General features: G+C 48.8%; 1 protein-coding gene across 7 annotated transcripts in view; it reads right to left on the bottom strand.

Moving 5' to 3' along the window:
• Positions 1 to 15,842, bottom strand: part of sipa1 (signal-induced proliferation-associated 1) — a 38,997-nt gene that overhangs the window by 12,174 nt on the left and 10,981 nt on the right. For all 7 annotated transcript variants that reach the window (XM_023803562.2, XM_023803568.2, XM_023803565.2 and 4 more), the window contains exons 2-8: positions 2,873 to 4,701; positions 2,182 to 2,306; positions 1,882 to 2,070; positions 1,549 to 1,723; positions 1,350 to 1,453; positions 916 to 1,073; positions 131 to 731 (exon numbers count right to left, since the gene is read on the bottom strand). In XM_023803562.2, coding sequence (XP_023659330.2) covers positions 131 to 731; positions 916 to 1,073; positions 1,350 to 1,453; positions 1,549 to 1,723; positions 1,882 to 2,070; positions 2,182 to 2,306; positions 2,873 to 4,010 — 2,490 coding nt within the window. In that variant the 5' untranslated portion in view covers positions 4,011 to 4,701. The remainder of the gene's footprint in view (positions 1 to 130; positions 732 to 915; positions 1,074 to 1,349; positions 1,454 to 1,548; positions 1,724 to 1,881; positions 2,071 to 2,181; positions 2,307 to 2,872; positions 4,702 to 15,842) is intronic.

Genomic DNA, 15,842 nt, shown 5'->3' with positions numbered 1-15,842 from the left:
GGGCACGTATTCAAGTCACACGGCATTAAGGGGGATATAAAGTAATGAAGCAGCCCTTCAGGCGGCCATTGACAGGGTTATGTAAAAGCGGAAACATCGAAAAATACAATAGAAGCGACACTCCGCTCACCTCGAGCCTCTGCACCACCTCCCGAATGTCCTCTGTTTGGCTCTCAGGGACGCTGACCGACACAACTTCCCCCCTCTCGTAGAAGATATCGAGACTAGCCCCGCCCCTACCGCCGCCATCCATCATCGCCTTCCAGCCAATCACGTCACGGCAGCAGCAGTTGAAGACCACCCTTCGGGTGCACCTCTCGATTAGCACCACTGACTCGGCGGACACGCCCAGCAGACAGGGCGAGCTCTGCCCAAGGATGCCGTCCCCCTGTGCCGTCACTGCCCACACCAGGGCCCCGGCACTGTGCAGCTCCGCCCCCTTGGCTCCCTTCAGCTTGTCCTTGCGCTTGCCACCCAGCGAGAGCAAGGGGAACTTGGTGGAGGAGTCGATGGGCGTGGTGGTGACGTAGTTCTCTGCCAGGTCCTTCAAGTACTCCTGCCGCGTACGCATGGCCATGGAGCGGAACTTCTCGGACTTCTCAGCAGCGTTCTCCGCATTCACGGCCTTGGCCAGCAGGAAGTCCCGGAATGCCGTGGAGCGAGGGAAGCGTGCCCCCTTCGGGAACAGCGGCCCAAACAGCGGAATGTCCTTGGAGCGTGTCACGGCCACCCTGAAGCACAGCGTACACAAGCCAGAGAGACACAGGGAGGAATAAGACTGTAACACATGTGACACACACTTTCCTGACATAAAACATGAGGAATAAACAGTGATGGCTGTAATTTAAGACACTACAAAATAATGACAGCTTGTCTTTGTAACGTGGACGTGTGACCAGTTCCAGGAGAAGCTACCTATAGTAGGTGCGGTCAGTGCATGGGTGGTGGACCTGGACGACGATGAACACATGCTGGAAGTGGGATCGGATGGCTCTGGGTGTGAAGGGCAGGGCGCCGGGCTCCTGGAAGACGATGGTCACGATGTCGTTGCCGATGTGCCTCTTCCTCAGTAGCTGCGAGGTAGATGTACAGGGAGGGGAATGGGATGAAAGCAGTTGCTGGTTTTCTCTTTCAGTCCCCAATGTTGTCTCTGTCACTCAGGCCTCATATATTGACTTTCAAATACAATTACAGCACATTTCTATGTCAAAAAACCGCCACTGCTATGCACAAAGATCACAGTGGTATAACATGGGTTGGCCTGGTATACGAGTCAAATGCACAAAGGTTATCTGGGCACAATTTCTGAGGGTGGCACTCAGAACCATAACATCAGACCATCTCCGTACCTGCTGGGTGTTGTTGGCTGTGTACGGGAGCATGGTGGACACGTGGAACATGATCTCGTAGTCCTGGTACCGGGTGTACAGGGAGTGGGTGCCCGTGGAGTCCGCTGCACAGATAAAAACATAGGCCGTGTTTTTGGGGGGCGCTGAGACGAAGGTAGGGGGTCGATGTGAGAGGCTATGCTCGAGTGAGGGCACTGACTCTTGGTGTCAAGCTGGGCCCGGTACTTCTCGAAGCCTCGCAGACGAACGCGCTCGCCCAGCAGGTCCAGGAACTCCTCGAAGGCGGGTCCAGCGTTCTCGTTGTTGTACATATCTTCCTCAGAGCTTTGGCTGGCCCGGCAATACATCACCCCCACCTTCCTCTGGAAATTCAGCTGGAGGGGGGGGCAGAGAGGCTGTGCTTATTCGCCATTGTGGGGACTCTGCCTTGTGACATCTGGACTGGCAGTATAGGTACAGTCACCTATTATACGTCTCTGCCATGGCTCCCTGCTTTCATCCTTGTCCCTCAGGAGCGGCCGGTTAGACTCACCCCCTGCTCGTCCAGCTTCAGCAAGGTGTCCCGGACCTTGGGCGAGGTGGAGGCCAGCCGCAGACAATGCAGGTTCAGCTCTGGGATAATGTGCTCCAGCAGCCGCTTGGGGGAGAGGCCACGGGGGGTGGTGTGGCGGGCAGCCGAGGGCACCGATTCCTCCAGGACTGATCCCCTGAGGGTCTTCAACTGAATAGGGAGCAAGACGGTTTTACTATTGGGGTGGTTTGGTAATTGCGCCATTTATGTCCTACAGTTGTGTTAGTCATGTCCACCTCTACAAGTAGGTATAACTGGTACCTCTGTGGTACGAAAGATGATCCTGTAATTATACTGGGCACCACTGGAACCTTCTTTCTCCTCCCGGCGGAAACTGATGGCCACCGGTCCAAGGCGGTCATCCATGCCAAAGAAATTCTGGTGGTCTGTAAATAAGGGTCAGAGGTTTATTAATGACAGTCATTTCAGGAGCATCGATCAAGGGAAAATGGGATAATAGTTCATACATCAATTTACAGACAGGATCTCTTATCCTGTTCCTTCTGCTTCTCATTTTCACTAATGGCCATAAGAAGAATCACGGGATCTCAAAGACACGGGGCATGAAGGACAAAAGCAGTGAGAACAAGCTCAAGGGACAGACCTACTTGGCAAGACCAGCGGCAGAGAGAGAGAGATGATTCTTCCTCCTGCAGGAGGTGGTCAAGCTTTACTTACACCTCACCTGCAACATGCTTAACAGTCATGTGCTACCGGGCTAATTAACCTTCTGTCCTGTGGCCCTGTCACAACTGAGGAGAAGGATGGTTGCCTGTCTTCCTCATATTCTATAGTCCTGTGACATGTATATAAGCCCTGGCAGGGATGTCTTTTTGGAGAAGCAGTAGTTTGTATGCTTCCTGATACAAAGTCAACCAGATTCTAGAGTGTGAAGTCAATGACGCAAAAAGAGACAATGTGAGAATGAACCATAAAGGGATGCATGTCTTACCTTTCATGTAGAAGTACTTGCGGTAATAGTGGGCTCCCAGGTCAGCAAACTCAATGAAGAAGTTGCTCTTGCCCTGTTGTTGCACATGGCTCTCCTTAGGCTCTTCCAGGACAGAGACGGCATCGTTGGGGCACTGCAGGCTTGGCCGCAGTCCCCCTGGCTCTCGTGCCCGCCCAAGGCCTGCCCGTTCCTCGCCACCCATCTCGTTCCGGAAGTGTGGACAGCTGAGGAGCAGGTCATTGCCGTTGCCGTCGCCCTCATCAAGTGGCAGCAGCAACTGCTCTGGGTCATCGGCGCTGCCAGCTCCACTCCCTCCTAGAGAGGGTGAGGGAGGGCCCCCCAGGGTCGGGGGTCGCAACTGGGAGGCTGCTGAAGCCCCTGAGGTGATGTTCTTTTTGCGGCCGATGCTGTCTCTGCTCGACGCCACTTCCTGCAGGTCAAACAGGATGCTCTGCACATCATAGTGCGCAAAGTTGCGCACCCAGGCACCTCCTCCCAGGTTGTCAACAGGAACTGTCTGGGGGACCAGAGGAGGGGTGGGTTTAGACTTCTTGCTTTGCACCTCCGGCTTAGGAGGCTTGACCGGTTTTGTGGTGTCCACCACAGCAGGGGTGGAAAGCCCCCGGAAAAAGCCTTCAGGATCCGGGGCGGAATTCTGCAGCCCGAGAAGAAGGAAAGGGTCCTTGAAGTGTAGAGAAGCAGGGCTAAGTGGACCTTGATCCTCACTGCTGGGTGCTTGGGCTTGTGTCTGCCGCTCCAGGGAGGAGAGGCTGCCGTACTCCCTGTGCAGTGCCATCCCAGGGTCCCCCAGCACCCTGGCATCTCCTGACCCAGCCTTTTCAGCTCCTGCTCTGGCTACCTTCCCTGCTCCTTTAGCTGAGGAGTCCAGATCCCCGAGCGTGACGTCACTGTTGCTCCTCTGCATGATGTGACCCCGGCCCAAGGCTCGTAGGTTCAACCCAATCCGGCTAGTTGTCAGGCTCTCTCCATCCGGCGCATCCTCATCTTTTCTGGGAGGCCACTCAGCTACCCGTGTCCGAACACCGCTGTCACGCTTGGGGTCGAAGCTGACCGATGCTACGGGGGGCCTGGGACTCTGTCGGCGGAACTTGCGGATGAAGAGGTCGTCCGACTGCATGATTGCTTCAGCCTTGCTTGTGAACTCCTCTCAAGCTTATCCTTGGCGTGCTCCTCTTCACTTTCTACTCGCTTCAAGGTGGGCCGTGTTAGGAGATGGGGACGGATACACACTCACACACATATGCTGACCAACAAGCAGTATGACACTGGCTACCCAAAACCTTAGCTTATGTACCAGAAAACCAAGCCGACTTCTTCATTCACAGCTAATCTTTGCAAGTTTCACAATTCAGGTAGCTTTCCAAAAAGCCTTCCGTGGGGGAAGACAAGGGAAAGATCCTTGAGGCAGATTAAATCGTCAGTTCATCTTCAGGAGCAAGGAGGAATGGAAACATGGTATCCCATCATGGGCAGTATAGGACACCCAGAAATCGAGCCTGGCTCCATGTTTATTTGGCGTGTTGATTTGCTACAAAACTAACGTCTCTATTCCTGACATTGTGGATTGGCTGCTCGTCGCAAGACCCCTGCAACTTTGCCAACCTGCCCATTGTAAAGAGGACAGGCAAACGTGATCTACCTGGCAAGCTAGCTGCGGGGAGCGAGCCAAATTCAATGGGAAAGACTGGGGCTGTACCGATGCTCCTCTCCTGACAAACAGGGGACCCTCATCAGCCTCTCGGTCCCATCCTCCGCAAGTTTTTACTCCGTGTCTCCTAGGGGATCTCTTCGGGTTTTCATTGCGCCGTCTAAATGGAGAGATGCAAAGCAATGTGTCACCAAACCTCTTCTCTGTTTTGAAAGGCAAATTACAGAGATTTCCTGGAAGACCCTCACTCAACGAAACAAGAGTGTTGGATTACATGCAACACCTGCGAAACAGGCTACACACATAAAGCAACCCACCTACTCAGATTCCACACTTACACACTGATGCAACTCAGTGTTGAGCATACTGGTGAGGACTGCAAGGTACTCTAAAAGTGAAATCACTGGGTACTGCGACAGACGTAGCTAGGACACACATTTGATCAGTAAGCGGCCACCACTCGAGAAAATATGCATCATTGCAACGGCAAAGCCCACTATGGTAATTTGCATGCTTGAAACCTCTGATGCATCCATTATACACAAGCACAAGCTACAAAATTGTCAGGATGACAATGGAGAGCCATGAGCAAATACTGCCAGTCGGCGTGGAGTGAACAGTGCGTGTTTGTGTGTGCGTGATCGATCGATTACCTAGGCAAAGGATTAAATAACAATGAAAGACCAGCAGTGCCACCGCGCCAACCACTGAAGGCACTCACTCACATCCCTCCTCTCTATCCCACTCCCATTCTTCCACCCCTCCCCCCACATCTCAGCTCTGCGCTAGTAAACTAAACCCTCTCCCAGGAGGTTGTCGAGGAATAAAGTGCAAGAAGTCAGGCGTCACTGCAGAGATGCCAGGGCACTGCAGGAGGAACGCCATTCCCACTCCCGGCTCCCCGATAGTGCCGCATCCGTGCGTGGGATTCTTGCTTTGGACCCTGCACCTCTCTAGAGATCACAGTGACTGGAGTAGACTGGTTTTCAGTTTCAACCAAAATCACCCATATCTGATTCACGTGGCCCGTGCATCTTGATGTACTGTAATACCAAGACATTCCCTTGTTTACCAAGCTACAATCAAACCGTCTCACCCAAGTAGGGCACTAAATACCAAGAGGAATCTATAGCCAGCTCTGAATTTTAAACCATGGTTTTAAACTACTGAATTATAGCTATTTCATAATGAAAAATAAAATCATCTTACCTTTAAATTACGCTTTTTAGTATCAACCGTAATAATTCTTTTTTGAGATCCAGCGCCTCAGTAAATACATCACAGGCGTCATCCACATCAAGACTGTAAAGCAGTGTGATTTCAGAGGGGAAACGAGACCCAGCTATTCAGAGATTTCCTGTTTCTCTTCGCTTCCCGTAAGAAACAGCTCGGCTGGATTTGACTGCAGATTTCATCGCGAGGTGCAGCAATGCATCTACAATGCATCTACACTGCATCTACACACCCTTCCTGTACCCCGACCACTTTGTTCCCCAGCCTGGCCTCACACCGACATACATTTTATTTAGAAGATGCTTTTGTTCAAAGCGGTGCACAAGTGAGGCAAGTGGGGGGGGGGGGGGGCAGTGAGAGGCTTAGTGGGCTAAGTCGCTCTGCCCCTTATCGAAAAATCGCCAAATTGAGCCCCAGCCTCGGCAGAAGGGTCACATGTCCGTGGGCCCTTGAGCGAGGCCCTTAACCCCCAGCTCCAGGGGCGCCGCACGTGACCCCCAAGCTATGGAGAACAAGATGGGGTCTGTGAAGAGAAGCATTCCAGTGTACCTGTACTCGGCCAAATGGCAAAAAAAAAAATGATCAATTAGGATTTATCAAATAGCACATTACAAGCACATGAGCTGTCGAGGAGCCAGCTAGGGGTACGTGCAGCTAGGCTGAGCTTCCAATGAATGTGAGCAGTATAAGAGCAACATCTACACAACATCTGCCTATGCATGACTACATAGATGCATCCAGGGATGCCGCTGAAGATTTCAGGCCTCATGAAAGCATATTATATTGGGCCCCCAACCCAGACCAATCAGATTGTGTTCCAAATTACTTAGGGCCACAGTCATTCAGGGGCCCTTGGAATCATCATACCCCCCCTCCCCCCTTACGGCACCCCAGGATACATCCATATATTCTTAAATCATATTTACATTTATATATTAATATTTATTTTACCTAAGTGTTTGTCCTATGTCTTCTTACCTTGTGTCTGTCTGCAGGAAACACGCAAGTAAGCGTCACATTGTACACGGTACCATACTAGTACGAATGACAATAAGTCTTTGAATCCTAGAATGAATATTCTGACCCAGGCTACACTGGGCACAAGGACACAATATGGGCAATTTACAGATACCAGTTCACTGGTTTGTGTTGTTGCCCCACACCTCTGAAACCCAGGTTCAAGTCTGTTCCATAGCTCCATGTGTGGGGTTGCCTGTTCTCTCCATGTCATTGTGAGGCTTCTTTCAAGTGCTCTGGTTGCCCCCCTCCTCCACAGCTCAACAACATACAGAGGTTAATTGGAGTTACCAAAATTGCCCATAGGTGTGGCTGTGTGAGCGAGTGGTGTGTGAATATGCCCAGCGATGGGTTGGCACCCCATCCTGGGTTGTCACCCATCTCGTAGTCATAGCCTCCAGGTTACAGAAAACAGATGGACAGATGCATGCCATTACATAAGAGGTGGGACATAAGAGGGAACCTCACATAACAGGAAAAAAACATGCAAACTCAAAAGCTGAAGTGGGATCCAGATGCCCAGGGCCTGAAGCAAGTGCCACCCACTGAGATCCTCTGCCGCCTTACTGCTAATGAATATTGATAGAGCTTGTGTTTAAATATTAATTATGTGTGGTAATAGTCATAAATTTTAGCTTGGCTACTAGCTCAGACAACTATGCAATGCAATATGCACAGGAAAAAAATGACCATTATGATATTAATGACGCACAATACACACGTACACATATGCAGAAGAATTACGTACTTTCATTATTTTTTGCTTTCGCGGTTATTCTTATGGTTGATGTGAGTTTTCTTTGCTATTGGGTCACCTCTCAATTTCAAGCTCTCTGATTTAATCCGGAAACATCGGGCGCATCGATATGCTGTGAGGATGCCGATAATATCCTCTTGAAATTTCTACAGATGCGCGTTTATATGAGAGGCTACAAAATGCACGCGTCGGTGGGCTATTTGTGAGCGACTCGGTGACAGAAAGATGCGAGTTTTTAATGCGATGCCTGCGCCGGATCTCCGCTCCGGGCTGCGAGCCGCAGCTCCGAGAGGCAAAGACCAATAAACGCCAGTGAAGGGAAACCGATATTTCAGATTCTTTTAAATACATGGCAATTAAAACCGCTTATCGAACACAACGCGCGCCATTAGCACGCGCCGTACAGGCATCTTAGCTTATTTTAATGGCGCCGCATTAAATTAGCGAAGACGCAGACTTGCAGTTAAATTTCACAGTCGATGTACTTCATTTGGTTCGTATGTTATTTTTAAGAATCGGTGACCATTACATCGGACATATATTGGAAATATTGCTACCGTAATTCATAAAATGCATAAATCGATTTAGGTGTAAAAGAGAAACTTGGCAGAGATGTAGTAAAGGCTTTTATTTCTGCTGAGGCCTCTTATTTTGAGGTTATGTGGCGTTGATACTAATAACCTGCTTGCTGCAGTTTATATACTGGATGAGATAAAACCTATGACTTCATGTATGGTTGATTACGCAGAGCTGCGTCCTGCAAAGTTGTGGGTTCGACATCCTCATTTCCTGTTTGGCTGGTTATCATTGTGCCTGGTTTTTACACCTGCAAGCTGTTGTGTTGTTCAGGATTTTGTTCAGGTTTTTGCTAATTCGTCTGTGGAAATTTCCCGCAATGTCCTGGTGTATTTGTGAGCCCTGCAAAGGACTAGCATCCTAACCAGGGTAATCTTTGTACTTCCGTGGTAGGCTCCAGCAAAACACAGCCCAGCACTGGACAAGCGAATATGAAAATGGATGCATTATTAGAACAATTTATATAGTCCAACAATATAGCAAACTAGGCTTCACGGTTTCAGCATCTATAAAAGACATAAGTCTGTTTCCTGCCTTGACTCTTCTCAGTGGACAGGAAGCCAGCCCGTTGCCCTCAAAGCAGAGTGCAGATTAACACAACATGGAGGGAACCTGGTGTTGATCTTCTTGTCATGTGACTTGGCCAGCGATGGTTTCTCACGTTGAATTTTCAGCGATATCAGCCACGCTTCAGTGTCCTCCCACACCCATGGCCACATCAAGGACGGACACGGGTCTTAAAGAAACATTCTGGATCTGGCAGATGTTATTTTTACTTTCTGCTCTTGCCGCTGTGTCGGAGGTAAACCAGAGCACCGTACACGAAGGACCTCGGTCTTGACACGACATCTATGCTCGTCACCTCAGAGAAGCAGCTCAGTAGCTATGAGTCACCATGTAGGCTGAATCCCAGAATGCACTGCTAAGCCACGGAAGCGCTCTGGAGCTCTTCTGCCATGACGGCACTGGGTCTCTCGTGGAACCGCGACCGAATTACGCACCACTGAACATGTCAGGAAAAAAAATGTCCAGCAGTGTCTGCAGAGCAGTTATGGACAACAAACATTTGCACTAAGTCGTTTATTTCTAGGTTGGTGGTGACAGCTTACTTCCAGGACTGCATTCAACACCAAGCTTTCCACACCAGACTGTGTTCAAGGAAGCAGAGAAATCATAAAGCCTCACATTAATCACCAGTTCTACATGGACAATCTACAGGATTGTGATTGGTCCAAAGTCGATGACATCACGGTAGTGAGAACTCATGCATTTTCAATTAGAAATTTGTCTGTGTTTTTGATATTCCTATTTGACATTTACTTACAAAAAGGGTCAAATCTGTGGATTCAGCCACAATGGGTTCATGGGCCAAGAGATTTAACTGCTTTCTAAGATACTTGAAAGATTTGAAGAACTGAGAAACGGCGCAAATTACCACATTGGTCTTCTCTGAAAAGCTTATCTATGGCATTGGAAAGTGATTCTCGATAAAGTGATAAAATAATCTAGCACTTGCTGGAATTAGTCATTCGTAGCATTTAAATTAACGTGACCATTATGACTAATGCGTGTTTTTTTTCCCCCAGCAGCGTCACACATTTTGATACACTTTGTCATACTGTCCATGCTCGTCTGCTTGTATCAGACGCACCTATTACTGCTTCTGTCGCTGTGATTACGCCATACCACCTCCCCGGCCCAGACCCGGCCCGGAATCGACACGGCAGCACCTCGCAGTCTCGGAAGCCGTCCCACCTGCATCCAGCGATCGCTCGCGCAACTTGACGCAGCCTTCATTTTGTGGTCCTTCTTCCAAGGACACCCCAACACCTAATTACTCATTACTGCGGCTTGCATAATATTTGCAGTGAATTAATTAGCCTGATTACATTACATTACAACATATGGCAGCATAATAGAGATGATCATTTTGTTCATCAACTGCACATGCGAGTCAGTATCCATATATTATATATATGTTATATATTATCTATAAAAGCAGACAATGGTCTGTGTATCACAATAAACAGCGATCTTACTGCAATGTCACTGACAGTTTTCCCACTTATCAGGCTTACGGTTGACATCTGGCTTCGACTGATACCAGCTCTCTCTCTCACATGCATTCTTCATGAAGAATCCTCCTTAAACCTTTTTCCTCCTGGTTAGCACTGTTGCCTCATGTCTCTAGGACAAGGGTTTGAGTCTCTCTCATGGCTCCATGTGTGTGGAGTTTGCATGCTGTAACCGGAACGTCGTGGGGTGTCCTCCAGTTCTCCCCCCCAGTCCAAAAATATTATTATTATTATTATTTGGAGTTCCCATAGGTGTAAATGGTGTGTGACTGTGCCCTGTGATGGGTTGGCGCCCCATCCTGGGTTGTTCCCTGTCTTGTGCCTGTAACCTCCAGGGTAGGTTCTGAACCCCCTGTGATCCTGAATGGACGGATGGATGGATGGAACGTCATATTAGCATAAAGGCTATGAGATGACTGGAAATAACCATGTAGCAAAAACCTTGTGGTGCCTGGATTCTCCGGCAGTCGTTCGACAGAAGTTCATGCTCCCCTCCGACCTCGGTCTAATCTCTAAAACCCGCTGTGGAGTCTACGGCTCTTAGGCAGCTCAAAGGTCAGCCAGTGACCTTTAAGGGGGGGGACTGGCGAAACATCGCTTTCAGTAGATAATCGAGATCATCAGGGATGCGCCACTTACATGATGTTAATCCCAAAGATAATCGCTTCCACTCTAATACCCACAATACATATAAAACGTAACTGTGAATGACTGCTAGCTACTCCAGTGTAGCACAGGGCTTGACTCCTGTCCAGTGTCTCTGTCATTAAATAATTCACATTGTCCCCTTAATGCTCCTGACGGCCTTGTGTAGCTATTGATTGGCACCATTTTCACGACGTCCCTCCGACATCCCAGTTTGGTACAATCTCCAGATCCACGACTCCTGAAGACTCCGGTCGCCCAGGCTATCCCGTCTCCTGATGCTGTCACTTTTCAGTCGGCCTGGTTTCCCTTTGTCGTCACAGCCGTTACAGACCGTCGGCTCAAAACGAAGCACCGAGTGTACAGGTGTCCTCACAATGTGCCATCGCCGGGGACATGCAGCCCGGAAAACGGATTTAGATTTGACTTGCTGCCTTTCACCAACGCTTATATGACAATGATAGTAATTGTTCTTATCGATCCTGTTTTCGGTAGCTAGTTATCCTTCCGGGAAAAGAGCGGCGTGTACAGCGGGCCTGAGTCTGGATGGGGGGGGGGGCAGCCCCATTGTTAGGCCATCACAAACAAAGGTGTGACAGGCGGAGATAAGAATTCACATTCTATTGCAGACAGCTGACAACGTAGAGCGAGAGTAAAAAGAAAACGGCAGCGAAAATAATGAAAACCGAACAGAGGGGAGATAACGCGTTAGGTTTTTTTTTTTTCCAAAGGAGACTGTAGTCATTTGGTCTATTACAGTTATAAGGAAGGGAGCACGAGGAACTGAATTGAGAGAGTTTTGCCAGCCGATGACTGGCAGAGTGAACAGAATAGAGAACACTTTCATCAGCCCTAACAAGCCAAACAGCTGAGTTATTGTCTTTTTAAGGGGTGGTGTATAACTCAGCGGGCTAGCAATCCGTGCCCTGCATCCGGAAGGGCTTGCTTTCCAATCCCATGGCCGACAGAGTACTCATATCACCGTTGAGCCCTTGAGCATGACCCTTGACCCCAGCACCTCCTCACTCGTATGTTACGTCGGACAAAAGCGCCGGCTAAATAGATTCGATTTTTTTTTTATCGCCTGCTAAATTATTTTTTTTTCCCAGTGCAGACTTCTGTGGATCCACGCCACACATGGCCCCCCCATTGCCCGCCTGTCCTGGGTGGCCCTAAATTATCGATGGGCCAGATATCACGCCACATCTGCCCGCCCTCTCTTTCCCCCGGCAATGGCACGGAAGCGCTGGGTGCGGTCGCTTTGCCCGGCAGAAATGCTGCACTAGCGTAACCATATAAAAAAAAAAGAGAAAAAAACAAACCCAGGGCCCGAGGGGGGGTGACACTCCTTTTTATGATTAACTGTTTTTTTAGATCAATAATTCATAACGATGTCAAAAAAAGCCCGGAACAGCCTAAGGGCACGGTGGTGCCCCTCCCTCTCGCACTCTCTTTCTGCCTCCATCCTTCTTTTGCCGTCTAGCAGGAAAGGAGCTTGCAGAGGCTGGGGGGGGGGGGGTGGAGGGGGGTTGGGGGGGGGGTGTAGGGGGATTGGGGGGGGTGCTAAGTAATTGGTTCTGGCCTCACACTCTCCTTTTGTCGTGAGGTTATCTGTGCTTTTATTTTATACTGCTGGCTGGTGTCTAATTGAGTTATTGGGTCTCTGGAGAAATTCCGGACCACCCACTTAATAGATTGACTGGAAATAAGGTTACTAGTCAAAACGGGGGGTGTATGTGAAGGGGGGAGGGGGGCTCTTGATTGGGACAGTTTCTGATGCCCTATTTGTTAAAGTAGTGCTGCCTGATCCGGTCCTCGGAGACCCCCCCCCACTCAGTCCATGTTTTTGCTCTTTCCCAGCTCCCTGTCAGACAGTCCACATTTTAAATGAATGAATAAATGAGAGCAGCATTTACATGCTTTTCAAGACACCCAAAGCGCTTTACAGAGGCAATGGGGAACCATTGAAATCACCCCCCACTGTGTAGCCCCCACCTGGATGATGCGACGGCAGCCATTCTGCACCAGTACACCCACCACACAGTAGCTAAGGTGGTGAAGGGGCAGGAGAGAATTCACCAGTTAGATATAGGGGATGATTTGGAGGCCACGGTGGGCAATTTGAGCCAGGACATCGGGCTACCACCCCAACTCTTTCGAAAGATGCCCAGGGGTCTTTTATGACCTTTTGTGTCTCCTCCCAGCTCCGTGCCAAACAGTCCACATTTTTGCTACCGGGAGCTGGGAGGGAGCAAAAGCATGGACTGTATGGGGGTCCCCAAGGACCGGGTCTGGAAACTAAAGGGTCCTGTTTGGCTTTGCCGTGCTACTGTGCCGCACTGGGGCATGCTGGGAATGCAGAATCTTAAATCTCATACTAGATCTAAGGAGTACACAGCACGAAACGGGGATTTGGTGTGTTGATCTTATCGATCTCTGCGCGGGAAATTGGTGTTAGATGATGTGGGCCGTTTCTTTTATATTCCAATCGTCTTGCCCATGGTGACACAACAGAGCTGAAAATGCACCAAGAGACGTCGCTTTAGATCTGGTTTTTGTTCCGTCGGGACCATCATAGTACCCGACTGCGACACTGCTATTTAGTAACATGCTGTTAAGGCTTCAGCTACATTGCGACCAGCAGAGCAGCGGCGGCCTAATAGTTAGAGAAGCGTGCTTGTAATCCAAAGATCGCCGTTTTCAATCCCCAACCAGCGAAGTACCACTGAGGTCCCGTGAATGAGGAACTGCTCCCCAGCTCCAAACTGGTCCACTGAGGTAGAGGAGGTAGTCTTTTGATGTTTAAATTAGTTACTTAAAATAACTAATTACCAAAATTTTGTTACTGAACACATTTTCTGTCACTATCGCAATATTGTAAATGTATTGTCTTTTTGCAGCGGGCGCAGATTAAGACCGACTCTCACAGCCTCCTTTCTGTATCTGCGTCACAGCGCCGAGAGGGTTAATCATAATCCTGTCCCGCATACTCAGATTAGTTTATTGGATGAACCTCGAGTGAATTTAGGCCACGGAAAGCAGACAAAGATCATGGACTAAAAACGGGGCAGTTCTCAGTTTCGCTCCCCCCCATTAGATGGTTAGTGATGGATTCCTGAGCCCTACCCAGGGAGGACCTGGTCTTGGGGGGGGGGGGGGAATGAAGAGGGAAGGGGTAGGCACCATTTTGATCCCAGCTTGGGGGCTGTTCTGGATGTCGCAGAGCATGATCATCAGAGGATTTGGATAAGTCAGGCTTAATATTCATTATTAATGCACTTGGGAAAATGCTGAATGAGGATGGGGGAGGGACTGACTCCAGGTTGGGTGGGGGCATGATAATTATTCACAAGGAACTCCTGTGACCTTATCTCCAGCTGCTGGTTCATGGGCTGCAGAGAGGGGGCGCCATTGCAACATCCCCAAACCACATTGCTTCTCCTAAATACCCCGCTTTCCCCACACCAAGCTTGCACCTCCAGGGGGCTCCATCTGATGGTCACCTGCCCCACCACAAAGAGAGCTTCTCTCAAGTAGCATTTGGCTGCTAGGGAGGGAGCTATTATCTATCATCATTTTTGCCGGCAAATGCAGGTGTTTACCGAGACAGGAACGGCGAGATTAATAACCAAAGGTACAATAACATAGACCTTTCCTGGGATCCTTTACATTTTACTTATTTATTCAAAGCAATACACTTTTTTTTGTTTTTGAGAAAGACGGGTCAGTTCCTGGAGAAATTTCCAGTTTAAAGGCCTTGCTCAGGGGTCCAACAGTGAAATCACTCTAACCGACTCTGGGATTTGACCTGACAACCTTCTGATCACAAGCACAGCATCATAATCCACTGAGCCAGACACCGCCCCCTACAGGAGAATCGGAGATCAGACCCACATCACCGTCCAGCATCAAGCCAGTTGCCATCTCTGGGCTTCCAAAAGCTGCACTCTATGACCGCTCTCTGTCCTGGATGAGGCCCTATGTTTGCACTGCACACACACTGTTGTACAGTACTGGTGGGACATGTGCTGTCAATCACTGCCAGGTTTATCTTAATTGGAAGCGTCGAAAACCAGCAGGTGATTAATTGTCCCAGCTTTCGCTCTTCATCAGCATACAGTATAACTGCTTTTAAGAAACCCACGGAAAATCACAGTAAAATGTTCTCCATGTCTACTTTTTGACAATTTAAAACTAATTTGTTTGAAGATTATGTATTTTTAAATGCAATTAATGATGTCCTTCTTGCCCTGAGTAGGAACATCTACAGCAAAAAACACGAGAGGCAATTTGTCATCACGTTTGCTGGCAACATTGAGCCCAGGGGACAGCTGTGGTGGCATGGAACCTCGCCACTCAAGCTGCGTCGTGATTGGGCAAGCTGGCCCATCGACTGCAGTGATTGGCTGTTAGGCAGCTGCATACAATTACAGTACACACAGAAACAGATTTACAGCAGATTTTACAAGGACGTCCATCTCTGTGATGACATGGGATTGTAGAAAAATATTGTCCAGTGCACCTATAAAATATCCATATCATGTCATATATAAAAATGCTTTCATAGTTAGATTACAGTCCTCGTCTAACAAGTGACATGAAGCAAAAGGGGCAGGAACTACGAATTCATTAAAGAAAAAAAAAATCTACACAATTTTAACATCCTTTTTTTAACTTTTTGCAATGTGAGGTTGTCTGGGATTGGCCAAGACCAGCAGAGAAAAATACATTAAAATAATTTATCATAAATCTGGCAGCACACATACCCAAAAGAGGCAAAACGCCAGATGTAGAACCTGGGCGGGGGGTGGGGCTTTAAAAATGGTTGAATCTGTCAGGGCAATTGGAGACCGAGATAATTCACCAACCAGCTTCTAGTTTGCCATTATGTTTTCTGTACCAACAATGCTGGGCTATTTCAAATCAGTTTATATTATAATTTATTACAAGTACATTCATCTCACTGATAAGTTTCTATTTCACTACATCGCTCTACTT

The sequence above is a fragment of the Paramormyrops kingsleyae genome, chromosome 24 (genome assembly GCF_048594095.1).
Source record: "Paramormyrops kingsleyae isolate MSU_618 chromosome 24, PKINGS_0.4, whole genome shotgun sequence".
Taxonomy (NCBI): domain Eukaryota; kingdom Metazoa; phylum Chordata; class Actinopteri; order Osteoglossiformes; family Mormyridae; genus Paramormyrops; species Paramormyrops kingsleyae.
The sequence above is the reverse complement of the archived record's forward strand: the minus strand, read 5'-3'. Positions and strand labels throughout refer to the sequence as shown.